We start from the raw sequence: 17227 nt of genomic DNA on the forward strand, positions 1-17227 counted from the left end.
AAAAAACAAAAACAAAAAAAAAAACCATGGAGTTATGAATATTCAGGCATGACTGGAAACATCTGAATGATAACTCATAGGCAAAGTAATTTTTCTGGTGAAAAGGCTAAAAGAAGAATTGATGAAATTTATATATTACATAAATTTAAGAATCCAAATTATGTTCCTTAAAATTAAAATAATTTAAATTAATGAGGATTGGCATAGCCTGAGGTTATTTCAACATAATAGCATGAAACTCATTTGGGCAAATAGAGAAGAGATCAGAATGTGGAATGCAAAAGATACTTGAAACAAATGAAAATAGAATTCTGATGTTTATATATCTTGGAAAAATACAGTTTTCTTTCTTTCATGATTATTGGGAAAAAGGGCGAATGATCAAGGGCTTGGGGAATAACAGAGGAACAATGAAGCTTTTTCTGTGTACATAAGAGGGAACAAAAGCAATCCACATATTTTCAAGAGAATTTAAGAAGATGTGAAAAAAAAGTCTCCTAATTTTTTTTTTCTCTTTTATCTTAGTGGTAGCAAAATGATGGTTATTTCTTGCTACTTTGCTTACATATCTTTAAGCATTTTCCACATTATTTTGTTTCTTTGGGGGATCTGTTTCTCAGGAATTATTATATCTTGATATTTATCCCAGTGATGAAAAATTAATCTCAGTAAGTACAAAGAAACAAAGAATTCTTGAAGATATTTTTCATGCACATATAATTTTCTAGATTTGCCTTCTACATATTTCCTGAAATACTAACACTATCCTTTTTATATAGAAAGGAGGTTAATTTTCAATCTCCAATATTGCATTATAAAGTAGTAATAAAGAAAGTTGACCTACCTTTGATCTACCTGTACCATTTTAAACAAATGTGAATCTGTCTTATTTTTCAAGCCTGGCATTAAAATTTGTTTTGTTTTGTTTTGTTTTGGTTTGGTTTTTTCCATAGACTTTCTCAAAGTAATTCCAAATGACACTAGAAAATCAGTTTGATTTAGTGACCCTTCAATGAAAAAGAAACCAGTGAAATAGTTGAGTATGATTTATATATTATAACTAGATTATTGATAGTTTCAGTTTATAATTACTTAAGTTGCTATGTAGCTGTATAACCTTCAATGATGAGACACGATTTCCTCTTGTTCTATCTTCTGCAGAGTTGAGGACTTAAAGTACCATCTTCTCTGATGTTCTTGATAACTGTGTAAACTGTGTATACACTTTAGGACCATTTTTATGTATGTCCCCCCTCCTCCTTTCCTCCTAAAATGAAGAATTCTGATTTGATTCTTACCTGGAAGGTTTTATTATGAGTTCTTTTAATGATTGTGTAGCTCTAAATTTACCCTCTTTCTAATCTTCATAGTTCTCCCCTCTTTTTTTTTTCTAACCCCCAGAACTTTTTTAATACTAGAATCTCAAACCTAAATTGAGAATTTTAACTTGGAATAAAATTGTGTATTTAATAACAACAAAACAAACAAACAAAAAAACATTCAATGCAAATGCATTTGGGGCTTATTTTTAGCATGTTTTATGGCTAAATAGTATGTTTTAATTTGTTATGTCACTTAGTGTTTTTGTGCTTATGTAATATAGATGATTATATTTGCTGTCATACAGTTAATCCTTGCAAATCAAATATTTAAGAGATAGGGAAGAGACCTGTGATTTCATTGGTGTAGGACCTAGGAAACCTCTATCAATGCAATCCAGAATTTTATTTCATTTGTTAGTTTTGGAGAGTTGCCTAAATTCTTGGAAAATCAGCTCATGATCACTGTCAGTATGTCAAGGGCGGAAGTTAAATCCATTTCTCTGGCTCAGAAATCAATCTAGACCCACCATTGTATCTCACAAGTGAAACTTTTTTAAAAAATTTGTTTCTTTTTAACCATATATTTGTACTCACCCAAGAACATTTTGAAAGATTTTTCTGCCAATCTGCATACCAATAGATCACAGGTCATACTGTGTACCCTGAATCCATGGTGAAATTAATTTTACATGATGATTCTCACTGAATTTTTGATGCGATCCAGTCAGGTGTGGTTTTATAGATCTACTTTCAAAATTTTCTAATAGACCATGAAAGGTAGAATTGATAGGAATGACAAAGTATATCATATTCTTTTAAACTTATTATTCCTTCCCCTTTTATTAATTTTTCTCTCTGAACAAAGTGAGTAGGGATTAATTTCATTAAGTTTACATTTATTACTTCTTTCATGACTCACCTCAGGCAGCTTAATAAGCTTAAAAACAAAAAAAATTGCAAAATGAACATGGAAAATGCTTGAAGGAGGACTGAATGCTTTACTAAGGAATGAGAGTTATAAATATGGCATAGACATTTCCATCAATAATGAGTTTTTAACTAACCAACAAAGAAAAGCAACACACAGGTTTTCTACATAGGTTCTATTTTCAATAACATGTTTTAATCCATTTCCCAATTAAACAAAGAACCTAAGCAACCACTCACTCAAATTAATTTAGATGGAATTTGGAAAAATGGAAACAATATGAGTATTGCTGAACAACTAAATGAACTACTACACTATATCTGGTAAAAGCAGGAAATTGCTATGTGAATAGAGAACATTTTACAAATAAAACAAGTCATGAAAGATTTCCACTTTTTTCATTAAATTCAATTAATTTCTCAATAAATAAGTATTCTTAGGAGAGTATTTAAAGAAGGAAAAGAAAAGCAATAATTTGAAATGAGTTATTTGTATTTTGGTGACATTGTCAATCTTTGAAATCAATGAAAACATTATGTGTGCTATTTAAAGTATGTAACTAAAAAAATACAAATTTCAATTAGTTTGTAGATTTCCCAGTCATCATACTTTTTTGCATGAGACACCAACCAAAATTACTAATTTTCTAAGAGATAATAGAATTCAAATGCCTTTGAATTTATAAAGTATTTTTTTGAGAAAAATGAAACTAGCTACCTCAATCAAAAAGCAGAGGTTGAAATAATGTAAATGAAAAAAGCACCAAAAGTAAGCTAAGATCTGAATATTTTCAATAATTAATTTTGATCACAAGGAAGAAATAGTGAAATATACCTCCCTCATCTTACTAAGAGAGGCAAAGGAATGACATGGGAATGAAATGTTGCATACCTTGTGTTGCTGCATCAGTTATTTTTGCAATCATGTAAAAACAAAAGACATCAAGAATATTCATGTTTTTAAAGAAGCAAATATGTAGTAGAATGAAAAGGAAAAAAATTCTCATCCTGTGTTCATATTATATGATTTAAAAAACAATACCCATATCTGGAACCCATGATGTTATACTTTTAAAACCCCTTTTCCCATGAAAATGTATGTATTCTGTTGTTTTTACATATTGACACAAAATTTGCATTACTCTATTCAGCTGTATCAATTAAATTCATTCAATAATTATACCTTTTCTTAACATGGGGATCTTTGAATATTGTAATCTTTATGGATAAAAATGAATTACACTCAAATAAATTTCACATACTTTTTTACCCAAGCTTTTATGTTTTTTTGTTTAAGTAAAAAAAAAAAAAAAAAAAAAAAAAATTAAGGAGATCTTATATTTTAAAATCTATAAGATTTTGAATTCATTAAATAATGAATGCCCTTTTGTTTTAAAAGTTATTGTTACCAAAAATTGCTAGAATCAAATGTCACTCCATAAGCCTTTTGGCTTTATAGGTCAATATTATAACCTATCTCCCATTACTATTTAAATCTGTTTTCTTACCAAACTGTATATCTCAATTAAGAGTATTTATACAAAATTAAACATCTAGCTGGAAACTATAACTCCTAAATAATTCAGATGTTTTGAAATATTAAAAACATTATTTGGTATAGTTATAGTTTTAGTGTATACATTTATGCATTTCCATATGCATGGTTAGCATATCTGCCTCTCTCCTTCCCTATTTTAATTTCTGCAAATAAGCCATCCCCATTAGATTTTTATGCCCTGATGTCCAGGAGTCTCATTGTGGCATCCTATCCTCTTCATGAACAAGACTTTCCCCAATTCTCTCTTCTTCTCAAAGCAAATTATTATTCCCTATAAACAATCTTACTTTGTTATTCTGAAGGTGAGTCTATATCACACTTCTAATGCTATTTAATGTCTATTGATATCATAAAGTAAATTATTCCCAAAACTTAATATTTGTATTTTTGCAGGGAAAGATACTGGAAAATGTTTTAAATTAAAGGAATTATTCTAAGTTCAGGTATTTCAATGATTTTTACAGGTTATTAGGGGAGATGGTTTAGTTAGATAGAATCTATCTGGCACTTCTTATAAACCTTGTATAACACCCTCTTCAATTATCTACATTTATGGATTGCACCTTCCATTGCTCTCAACCCAATATTTGTTAGCTCACTTGCTTTAAATGTAATGTTAAAGAAGCCAAAGTCAAAGATTTCGACTTCCATGTGAGCTAGATGGTCCTCCTCTTTATCATTCCATAATATACCAAGTCTCATTTTATCTTTTTGCCTTCAGTCATAAGAGTACCCAAGCAAGAGAGTAATGATTGATTATTGAAGATCCATTGCTATATCTCACTTGCACCACCGATATTTCTTCAATAATGACATTCATAGGTGAAGTACAAAGTACAATTTATGGGTAGTAATTATACATTGAAAACATCTTAAATCCCACGAGTGTTAAATTGTAATTTTAACATACAAAGATGCATAGCTAAGAGAGTTTTGACTATAGGAGATAAATAATACAGAGATTAAAAATGCTTATTCAACTATTTGGGGGAAGGGAAAAGAACATTGCATTCTGTTTCTTTGTTGTTGATCATTTTCTCCTCTTTCAAAACATAGCTAAGAAAAAATCTTCAAATTTATTTTAATTGGTATGTCAAATATTCATAAATTTGTGACTAATACAAAAAGTAGGAGTGTTTTTAGTGAGCTCAGCTTTAACTCAAGAACAAAATAGAGAGCTAAAAACTATAGAGATTTACTAAATGAAAAGAGCAAATAATAAAGACTATTTAGAAAAAAAAATTCAGTTTTCTTAGTAAGTTCAGAAAAGTCCTTGTCAAGAAACATAGGCAGAAGATCTTTTGAATACTGGAATTAATCAATTTGGTTCATGTTTATTTTTTGCGTAAAGGCTTGTTTTCCCTCTATTTTTGCTTTTAACATTTGTCTCAAACTTTTGAAAACTTCCCTCCTTTTCCCTGCCTGCTTTTTTTCAATTTTTGTGACAATCATTCCTTACACAATGATAGAGCAAATTTGACTGACTGATTCTGATATTTCTTAAGTACACTTCCCCCACAAACAATTTGCGGTGGAATCACTTCTTGAGTTTTATGAACTTTTGTCATCACTCCTTCATTGCTTAGGAGGATAAGGGTTTTTAGTTTGTTTATTTGTTGTTGTTGTTTTTTTTTTTCCCCCACTGTATGTGTATATATATACACACACAGACACACACACACACTCCTCTACTGACACAGTTATTGAAAGCTGAAGACTTAGTAGTTTGGGAAAGCAATTGCACATCTCTAAGTCTTTCTTCAATGAGATGGCAATAAATGGGAGAACCTGTTATTTCCTATTCCCTTACCCAACCAAGAGTTCTCAAATCTGTTGAATGCTATTTTTAATTGCCTAGGGAAGTTGAGTGGGTACGAAAGACTGCTTACTGTCTGCTACATCATTTCATAATTTTATTTCTGTTTCTGAATTTGTAACTTTAGAAATAGAAGAATCATTTCTTTCAGAATGAAGCAAGTTTGCTTAATTTGGTATGATCTGCATTTTTTTCTCACGAATAGCTTGTTCTAAAGTTTCCACCACTTTAAGTTCTTCTCATGTGTAAACATAGATCTACACCCTAATGGCTTAATAGAGTTTCAAAGACTGTCTAATATTCCAGCAGAAAATATTTTAGGTAATAGAACAGTATGACTTAATCTGCTCATCCAGTGCAAGCACTGTGCTTTTGACAAACACAAGAAAATGGCTGCCTGTTTGCTTAGCAAGCATTCTGGTACTACTGGGATCTATGCACTACACCAGCACAACCACTTCTTTACATGAACTGTGCAAATGGATTTGGAAAGTGGAATAGGGATATTCTATTTCTTTCACTGATTTCTGACCAAGCAATTACTCATAAAATCTAGGTACTAGAATCAGTGTGATCGGTACTGCATCCCTCTATTATATCTACTAATTTCAGGAATAAGTTAATTTGAGAATTTTGAGTTGTAGGAACTAAATGCTGAGAATTTTCTTTGCTTCTTTTGATTTAAAAAGCCATGGAAGAGTTGAATTCAAGCCCTCTAAAAAGCATAAATAATATCCTGCCTCTGTTATTCATGAACTATAACTAGCTTATCCTTCTTGTACTTAAATTTCTTATTAGTCATATTTAGCTCTACATAAACAAATGTGAGTGTGTGTTCGTGTGTGTGTTTTTTTTTTTTTTTTAAGAAATATAGAAGTCTATTGTCTATGGGGGTTTTAACTTTTTGGAGAAAAATGAGGAAATTAAGTATATTTTTGATTCCTTCTTAATAGTAGAAAATACACAATTCATAGTTTGTATTTGTCTCTTTTGCTAAAAGATATTTCCCTTTGTTGCTATTACATCTTAGGACAACATTTCTTCACTAAATTCTGATTTCAATATTCTATTGTATCCTGAAGATGATCTTGGGTTTTGAAGATGATGATAATAAAGATCCCCAAATATCCAGCTATATGAATTTAAATTTTTGTGGGTTTATAAGAAAGCTATTCAAAGGAAGACAACTCAAAGAACATAGCTTATGGCCTTTCACCATTTTAAGAAAAGGAATTATAATAATCCAAAATGGGGGGGTAAGTTCAGAGCATAGTAGAGAAGCTATTCTTAGGAATTCTGTGTCTTCATTCAGAGGATCCAATTAATTTATCATGGGGCTAGAGAGCATTAACAAAATTAAAAATACTGCTAAATCCTTTGAAGGGGAAAAGTCACCTCATGATGTCAACAATGGAAAATGAAAAGGGAGAGAATAGGTGAAAATTTCTTATGATGTATATTATAAGTATAGCTCCTGAAAAATTTAGGGCCTCTACTTATTTTTCTCTTATCTGGGAAAAACAGAAAATCTTCCCTGTGGTCTATTCTGAATTATTTGATTACTTAGGGAGATAGGGAGTAGTGGAAATAGGCAATATGAGGTTTAGATATCTTAGAATATACAATCCTTGCATCTTATACTGAAACATCATCAAAATAATATAGTTTTCCCTACATTTAAATTTGAACGAACTTAGAAAACTATTTACAAAGAGAAATCCTGTTCTCTACCCATGAAATGTTAAACTAGGAATAGTAGTCCTGTTGAGGTAAGAAAAGATGAGGAGTCTTCCCACTTTTTCTACTAAATCCAGGATATCTGAGGAGGATTGTAGCTCATTTTCCAAAGCAAGGTGTGTATGACAAGGCTTCAACATTAACTACAGAATCAATATGAAGAGCATATAAAATTCTCTAGATGTGAAAGGAAAAAAAATATTATACGATTTCTTGGAATCCAAACTATTACTGATGTACATTGTTTTTTTTTTTTTTTTTTTTTTTTTTTTTGTTTTGTTCTTACCATATCTACTTGTGTTATTTTGTATTCACTTTCCTTCTAGCTTGGGGATTTTTTTTTCCCCCAGCCAGAAATTTTGTCTAGTCCCCATAACTAATTTCTATATTGCTCTATTTTTACTACTATAAATTAGCAATGGGATCTCTGTTGCAATAAACCAAGTCCACCCACTCTCTTTCAATAGTGACACATTCATACCATGCTACATACAGTATATATAACAATGGCTCAGAATCCAGTAGTTTAGGAATGAAATAAAGATACTTTATTTATTACACAGGCACTTAGATATTGACATGCCCAACACATCTGATAGTACACTTAACAACTACCAAAACAAGAGTGGAAAATGTCTGCTAGTAGTATCAAGAGAGAACTTTCACCATGTAAATGTAAGTGAGTGCATTAACAATTTTTTTTTTTCCTTTAGGAAGCTTGAAAATCCACTGAACCAAAAACAAAACACTTGAGATAGTATGCAAGAATAACCAAGTTATGTTCCAATGGAGAGGCTAGTAGTTGTGAGCAATTCAAGCTTTGTCACAATGCAACAAATCATGCTTGAACAGATTAGGTTAGTTGCATGCATTTCATTCTGCAATAAGAACACAAGTTGACCTATTTTTTTTTTTTTTTCCAACAAAAGTCAGAGACCCAATGTGTGGAAAAGTACAAAGGAGTGTCATCAACATATCAGTACAGTGGTCTTGGGACTTACATAATGGTGATGTGATCCTGATATGCTAGGCCTGCAATAGCACACTAGGAAGAGGGCAAAGATGTTTAAAATCAAATCTCTACACAACAAAGGTGGGGTGCTTTAAAGTGGGGGAGAGGGGGTTCTTGTTGTGTGCAGCGTCTTTCTGCTCACCTCCTTCTGGCTTGACTGGTCCATCAGACATCACCTTCCTGAGAGCCAGCTGGCTTGGATCTTTGTTGTCATTGGCTGGTGGAGGCAGATTGTCAGACTGAGTTCTTTGAATTGGGAGGACTCCTGCTATGCTGTGTCTGTGCTGCTTCCTGGTATGATTAGACTGACCGCTTTTATGTGCTGCTGTGGCAGTGTGAGTGAAATGGAAACCCACAGTATGTATCCTCAGATGGAACCAGCTTAAATGTTAGTCATGCAAACACAAGTGGGTTTTTTTTCCCCTTCTATTTAAATAAGTTGTGTGCTCAAACGCCAAAACAGACACCACATGCACAGCACTAAAAGGGATTAAAACTGGCTGTTTCTTTAACAATGATGGAAAGAGAAAGTAACCACCTTTTCCAACTTTCTGAGTACTGCCTCTGCGGGCTCATCATACACCAACAAACATGATGATGTTACACTTAGTTGGTTGCTACATCAATGCTTTTAATGCCTATCTCTAAGCAATTTTGTTGAGATTCAAATTATATTATAGAATATTTGGGAATAAGTGGCTGTTAGTCCTTTATTGTGCTGGACAAATGGTATTTTGAATTTCAGTGAAAGAACAGAGCCAACAAAAACTACTGCATACTATCATTTTATCTTACAGAAAATGGAATCCACTAGAGTAGACTCCTTTGTGCTCCATAGTGAAAAGGCTATGTTGCCCTACCATTTTTCATTATAAGAATGATTGATAATATCATTAGGCCAAAGGAAAGGTTTCTGTCCCTAAACTTTCTGAGAAATCAGACAGCATAGAATACAGATAGATACCACATCTTACATTTATACAATGAGGCTGACATTATTTGGTATTGATTGGAAGCTTCTTTATTCCCTTGTGTTTTAAGTTTGAAATCCTTCCAAATCTATTAACTGCATTGCTCTCTTGAATGACCTTTTTGCAGATTCAAGGATTTGGAGTTGGAGGTCACTTAGCCCCACACCTTCATTTTATTGTTGAGAAAATTGAGGTTTCTGAAGAAGTCGAGTGACTGACAAAAAGTACATACACAACCACTGTTAAAGGTGGGCTTTGTATCCAAAACCTTCAACCACCAAATCCAGCACTTTTTCCCACTGCACCATACTCTTTCAATGTCAGAAATAATTTATTGATAATCTGCTATACATGGCTTATATGGATGCCCAGAGTAAAACCTACAACATGAGCTGCCTTCTGAAGTTTCATTAATTTATTCTAGTATACTAATGTTCTAGTATAGATATTTAATAACATAAAAATGACACACATTCCCCACCCCCCCTGAAAACATCACACTCACAGATGTCAAACACCATTAACCAGGTTGGACAGATGATGAAAAGGATGGAGAAACAGCCAGTTTTACTGCCATGTATTAAAAATGAAAACGAAACAAACAACTAAATAGAAAGGAGTAGAATTACGGACATACTTATATTGTTTTTTAAACATACACGAAGGGACAGAAATAGTGATCAGGGACAAGGGACTTGGAGAAGCAAGATGACAAAGCAAACAGGAAAAGACAGCAGGAAATAAAAGGCAACAGATAAACATTAAGCTGCCATGCTGAGGAATTTATTTGCGTCTTTTACTTGGTTGAAGGCGAAGCTGCTGTACAGCTGCTTCTGCGGCTGCTATGGCGGCCCCTGCATCTTCAAGATGGGTCTGAGTGACACTGGTCTTGCTTTGGCTACGTGATGGTCCATGAGAGCGAAGATGGCCTTCAGAGGATGACTTTGAGCTCCCAGGACTACTATGGGATTTCTCAATTGTAGGTACCTGCATATCTGGGATAAAAAGATTAGGCATCAACAGTACATTTGCTTTAAGAGTCTCATTGGAACATATTACACAATTAAGAAAGCATATTTTAGAGAACAATAAATGGAAATGAAGAAATATATGCAAAATACATTCTATTTTTAAAGTTTCTTACCTTTGGATGGATCAGGGAAGATTCCATGACTTCTGCTTTTGATGACAGATGGTTTTGGAGATTGCTGGCTACTCTGACTAGAATGGGACTTTCCATGTTCAATACTTTCTGTCTGTTCTTTGAGAGGATACCATCGAGGGGTATTGTCAAGGTGAGAAGTACTGGATAATTCAATCAATACCTACAAAATAGAAGAAAAAAACAATGGTAACACTGCAAATTATTTATTCAGTTTGGGTTAACATTTTTTGAAAAGTATAAACCAAAGTATATTTGACTATACATATGTATCTGCATACATATGTATTTTTTTCTCAACTTGGAAAATTCTAAAAATGAGTTTGTTATTGGTATGCTGTATAATTTTTTTTGTTGTTAATTTGAAATAATTATTTGATATTTTGTTCTATATATAAACTATGGAGAAAATTTTCATAACGGTATGCATGAAAATGTATGAATTTTTAGAATATATTTCTTATTTCCTTATGTTTTATTATTTATAAAAGATAATTTTGATCTTAATTCATTATATCCCTTAATAACAAATGTAATATATAGACTATATCTTTCCTATTAGTATATTAAAAGGATATTGCTAGTAGTTCTTCCTGTTGAAATTGTTGAAAACAGTTCCTATTTCCAAATATTTGTTCATTTATTCTGCCAAAAGCATTGCAAACTAAAACAAATATATCCTATAATTACTGTAGAAATAGATGAGAATTGCATACAGAATACATACATATATCTGCACAGATATGTAGATCTGTCATCTATACATGTATGCTTATATATATATTCATACAAACATGTATGCATACATGTCTGTCAGTCTGTCTGTCATTGTAGTGTAGAGGACAAAGAACTGGCCAAAGAATGTGGAAAATCTGGATCCATTCAAATTTGGCCTCTGGAATATATTGGGCCTATGTTTATGTGCAGGTCACTTAACTAATCACAAGTACTTAATGACCATAAATACTTCCCTAAAAGTACAAATTGCCAAGAAGATTTAAAGAGGAAGTTCCTCAGTCAGAACTCCTTAAATTGGTGAAATGGCTCTAATTCATTCAGCATTCCATTGATAAGTCACTTTTTTTTTTTTTAGAAGATGGTATTAATTTGTCTTGTTGCTTCTAGTTTTTCCTACAAGCATTTGACCAAATGTCTTAGGAATTTTTCTGTAGTGCTTTTGACAATGCTAAGATGCCAGTTGGACACAGTGGTCTCATTTTCTTCATATATGTTTAGCAATTTTGTTTTTGTTGTTGTTGTCATACATTTCTTGGTGACATTCTTGGTGTCAAATTCAAAATGGGGTCCACTAAATCATAAATAAGGATTCCTCTGGCCTGTTTATTGGCTTACAAAAATATATATTAATGTTATCTATATTCTTTTGTACTTTTACTTATTTTGTTAAATATTTTCCAATTACATCTTAATCAGGATCAAGCCTCAATGGAGCATGTAGCCAAGGTGTTTTACACTTCTACTTTATAATTTTTCTGCACAATTTCATATTTGAAATGCTCTGTGGCTAGTTTATATCTATCACTTATTTTTCTCTTACCCTTTATATTATTTGTTGTTCATTTGTTTCAATCATGTCCAACTCTCTTCATGACCCCATTGGGCATTTTCTTAGTAAATATATTGGAATGGTTTGCAATTTTCTTCTCCAGTTCATTTTACAGATGAGGAACTGAGGTAAATAGGTAAAGTGACTTGTCCAGGATCACACAGCCAGTAGTGTGATCACACAATCTGAGGTAAATTTGAATTTAGAAAGATGAGATTTACAGACTCTAACTCTGGCACTCCATCTACTATGTCACCTTGCTCCTCTCCTTTATGTTATACTTAGGCATAATTTTTCAGAGGTGCAGTGAAATGACTATATAGCCATAGATCATTACCAGAAGAACATCAATGTTAAATAGAGAAGCCTTTGTTTCAAAAAGGTTGACATTTTTAAGCAATAACTGCAATTTCTCTTCCTTGTTCAATTTTTGGCCTAGCTAATTGTCTCTTTGAAATGTCTGAGATGATGGATGAACTCTATGATTTTGCAAGTGCTCCTCCTTCTAATGCCTCCTGCTGCTAATCCTGTCCCTTTTGTTACTAATGTCTTTCCTCTGACATTACCTTCTATTCATAATGAATATATCTCATATACATAGTTATATCAATGTTATTTCCCCTATTAGAAAGTGAGCTCCTTGAAGTCAGAGATTATGCTTTTGCTTTTCTTTTCATCTCTAATGCTTAGGACATATCATGTGCTTAATAGTTCCTTAGATTAACTGTGTTGTCCAAATTGTAATGGGCATTTGAATGTGTTGTGCCACAGTTCTCTTTTAATCTCCAGACCCAGTTTCCCTAATTGTCCTATTCAGTTACTCTGCCTCAGGTTATAACCATTCCCTCTTAATGTTTGGATAAAGTTCTTATATCTTAGACCTTAGACTATGCTTATTCCCTCTTAATGTTTGATGGGATAAAGATCTTTATCCATTTTAGACATCATTAGAATATCAGGAGCCTCTCCAGTACCTCCCTCCATCACGTAATCCTAAGTGCCTCCCTCCATTAAGTCACCCCTATCCAGGTCCCCCATTATGTTATTGTCCTTGTTATCTTATAAAAAATCCTGCATCCGATATTCAGTGCTGGATTCTTTGAGATGATAGTATCTTTCACCCCTGGATCCATTGGTCCCAGTAAATCTCTCCATTTAATAAATTCTGTATTGAATACTTTCTAATCTCTGTCTTGCTCAGTTTCTCCAGCATTACAAATGGACAGGTAATTTTTTTTATCTCCTCAGGTTTTCTTGGCTTTTCCTATGAAGGTGGTTATATTGAGGTTGGCTTTTTTTTTTTTTAATTGTTTGTTTTGGAGTAACTATAGATCTCATTTAGGAATATTTGTAATGTTTAGAGATTTGATAAAATCAACATGATGAGATACTAGGTAACTAGGTGATGTTGGCTGAAAAAGCCAGAAGTATTGATGAGATTATAATGCTCCCTCAGGCAAGCAGGAAAGGACACTACTCAACCTTATAATTCCATCCATAATTGGAAATCTTGGGAAATCCCAACCACCTTATCATATCCAATCAGAAAGCCACATTATGATGTCAAATCTCTGAAGTTAAATCTCCCCTATAAATCTGCTCAAGGTCTATGCCATTTTTATTGAATCCCTTTTGGATTAGCCTGCCATGTTCTTCCTTGTGGTATCTTTCTCCTCCTCCCTTGCCCATGTCTTCTGGTGTCATTTCTTCTTAACTTAACTCTTAACTCTTTAGGGTGCTAAATTACCTCTATGGATTTAGAATATGTCGATCAATAGTATACTTTATTTCTCCTGGTTAATTATGAGTTCCACCTTTTTCCATTGTGAATTATTAAAATCCCTTTCCTTACTAACTATAGGCTCTCCTAAATATATTTCATATTTGTTACTCCCGGTGTCTATTTTACCTCTTCATTTTGTCTGTAATATCTTCTCATAAATAAATGTTCCTTTTAGCAAAGAGAAAGCCATTGTGAATTTGTCACCTGCCTGACCCCCATCATTTTGGTCCTGACCTTATCATTTGGTGCCTAACCCCCCAAAATTTGGTGCCAAACTTATTCCTCATCAAATATAATATTAATGTACTGGAACATGTGAAAGACCTTACCACCTCTTAAAATCTCTTGATCTTTTGCTTCTAAAATTCCCTTATTTTCTTCAACACTCAGTTCACATACCACTTTGTGTATGAAACCTTCCTCTCCAACTCTGTTATTAATTATCTTTTCTGGTTGGGTTTATTAATCATCTACTCTATTTGACTTGGCTAGAAATCTGATGGTTATTAATGAACCCACACACAGGCATTTTTGGTCCTTCATATGTTAAGTCCTTCCCTAATCCTTCCCTTGTATCTGATTTGCATATGTATTTTATATGTATCTATGATCATGTTATCACTCCAATTTAGAATGTAAGCTCCTTGAGAGAAGATACTGTTTCACTTTTGGCTTTTCATTCCTAATGCCTAGTGTATACAGTAGGAGACATAATAGCTTGTTCATTGATGACTTAATTAATTCATTTATTCTATGCCTTTGGTATCCTCCCTCTTCTAAATAGTTTGATAATCCAGCCCTCCATCACCTAACAATCATGTCACATACAGTATAGATTTCCTCTGAATATAAAAATCTAGGACAGATGCTTAGAACTTTGTGTTCATTCTACCTTCTTATAACTATTCTGATTCATTGCTTTTGTATCTATTTATTCAGATCTGCTTATCTCACCAAGAAAGTCATTGGAAGAGAATCTATCATAATTGAAAAATAAGTTTTTCAATTTTCAAGTCAAACTAGTCATATGAACAGAGTAGATTATCATTTAGCCTAACAAAAAGAATGTATTTTTCAAAAGTCTAATGAATTTTCAAAGCATTATAAATGAAATGTTATTTCAATAATTAAAATGACAAAACAATTAGTATTTACTAAGCTAAGTATTAGGTTCTGTCAATTGTTCTAGCACTTTACAACTATTATCTCATTTGATCTTCACAACCATCAAGGGAGGTAGATGCTATTAAATTCACTTTATAAATAACCAGATTAAGGCATAAAAAGGTTAAATTCACTTTTTTTTTTTTTTTTTTTAAGGATCAAGGAGCTAGTAGATCACTGAGGCTATATCTGATTTGTGCACTTAATTCCAGGCTCAGTGCTATATTCATGTCCTATTTAAAAGATCTCAGATTTTATCAGTTAATATATTCCTTTTAATATTGCTTCTTATTTCTGACTTATTAGAAAGATTCTTGAAATAGTCTGGGTTTAAAAATAATTACCTCATATCCAATCTATTGGTGGTAATCCTTTCCTAGCTTAACCATTTGGTCCTTATATGATGATCGGCCATATCTAGAGTCACTTGAGACCCCAGAGTAACTTTTGTGCTTTGACAAAATTCAGAGTGAAAGTAGCAAATTTTTAATTCTTTAACTACGAGCAATCCTTAAATGAAAATGGAAGTTGCATCATTTGATATTCCTTTCTATATCAATATTTTATTTTCTTGATTATTCTTCACAAAACAAGATAACCATGGGCAAAGTAAACAGCCATTTCTACAGCTGCTGTGAAAGTAGCATATGAATCTATAATATTGAAGTAAAGTGATAGTCACAATTATCTAAAGGATTTAACCATAAAAATAGTTTACTTAAAAGATGTTTAAAAAGACAAATATTTGCCATCAGGCTTATGTCAAAAAACAGATCCTGTAGTTTAAAGTAATCTTTTGTTTACAAGGGCATAAAGAGTGAAACTTACCTCACCAAGAAAGTCATTGGAAGAGAATCTATCATAATCCCAGACTGTTACTTCCAGTGTTTTCTTCTTGAGCTATGGTTTAAATCAAAATGTAATTAACCCCAATTTCCATCCTGCACTTCTTATTTCAGCCACACAATAGACTCTATTTATTATCACTTGTTTGCACTCCTTTGAAATATGACAGGAAGACAATTTTCATTTCTCTGTAATAACCTTGATCTTAGGGGGAAAAAATACTTCTCAAGCCATAAGGGCTTATATAGGGAAATAGATTCAAGTTGAATACTTTTGTAATTTTTGGAATCTAGATTTTGAGTAGGAGGGTCAAATTGTAGAGTAGGCAAAATATTTAGAGTACTGCCATTGAAGTTTTTTTTTTTAAGTTTTTTTTAGGAGAAATATCTGTAATTCAATTCAACATTCATTGATTTTCAAACAAAAAATATGTGTTTATATGCTTATGCATATATCTTAGTGTTCTACTTCAGAGGGGACTTGCAGTGCTCACCTTTTTGGATAACACTTGAATTTCTAAAAACTAAAAATATTTTTTTAGTATGCCAGGAGGATATTACATGGAATACTAGGTTTGCTTCAAAGACAAACTTTGAGTTTTTGATATTTTGATAGTAGGATCTTAAGATAATAAATCAGGAGTTTGAAAGGACCATAAGGGCCATTTAGTTAAAACACTTCCTTTTGCAGAGAAAACTTGAGGTTAGGCACTAAATATCAAAAGCAGAAGAGGTTCTACTTATTGAAATATGCATATATTTCCTAGGTTATGCATATATATGAACAATAATTATGATATACAGAGATAACATCATTATTAGGACCTCTTTAGAAAAGATAATTACCTAATCCAAGTCAAACACAAAAAAGTTGCTTGTTTTCCTACTTTTCTTACAAACTGTCTGAATTTCTATCATATTTCAGAAAACAAACCCCTATAATTTAATGTATGTGTGTGTAACTTTACTATTATCTAAGTTTTTAATTAATATTTTGATATTTGCAATAGCTTTACATTTCACAAAAATGTGCATTAATATTCACACAATTTATTCATTTGGAGAGGCATAAAAAAGAAATTCAAGAAAAAAAGAATTTATGAAAAGGGAAAATGTATAGCAACATCAAACTATTTTTATTATCTATACTAGTTAGGAAGAACATTTCAACAAAATAGAAGATTATAAGCTGGGAGTTAACATTTTTATCAGAATATCAAAGTTGAATTGCCTTTTATTTTAAAAATAATCAATAATATAAATTTTTCAGAAAAGTTATTTGTCAGGATAGCTATAATTTATATGTCACAATTTTGGTGGAAGGAATCTGTATAGAGGCGGCTTTTATTTTCTTTAACCCTTT

General features: G+C 32.2%; 1 protein-coding gene across 4 annotated transcripts in view; it reads right to left on the reverse strand.

Moving 5' to 3' along the window:
* Positions 1-17227, reverse strand: part of PCLO (piccolo presynaptic cytomatrix protein) — a 520130-nt gene that overhangs the window by 91551 nt on the left and 411352 nt on the right. For 2 of the 4 annotated variants that reach the window (XM_074268505.1, XM_074268503.1), the window contains 4 exons: positions 15848-15919; positions 10488-10668; positions 10144-10338; positions 8515-8589 (listed from right to left, as the gene is read on the reverse strand). In XM_074268505.1, the coding sequence (XP_074124606.1) occupies positions 8515-8589; positions 10144-10338; positions 10488-10668; positions 15848-15919 (523 nt within the window). Of the gene's footprint in view, positions 1-8514; positions 8698-10143; positions 10339-10487; positions 10669-15847; positions 15920-17227 lie in introns of all 4 variants that reach the window. The other 2 variants (XM_074268508.1, XM_074268506.1) reach the window with 2 other exon arrangements.

The sequence above is a fragment of the Sminthopsis crassicaudata genome, chromosome 5 (genome assembly GCF_048593235.1).
Source record: "Sminthopsis crassicaudata isolate SCR6 chromosome 5, ASM4859323v1, whole genome shotgun sequence".
NCBI classification, from domain to species: domain Eukaryota; kingdom Metazoa; phylum Chordata; class Mammalia; order Dasyuromorphia; family Dasyuridae; genus Sminthopsis; species Sminthopsis crassicaudata.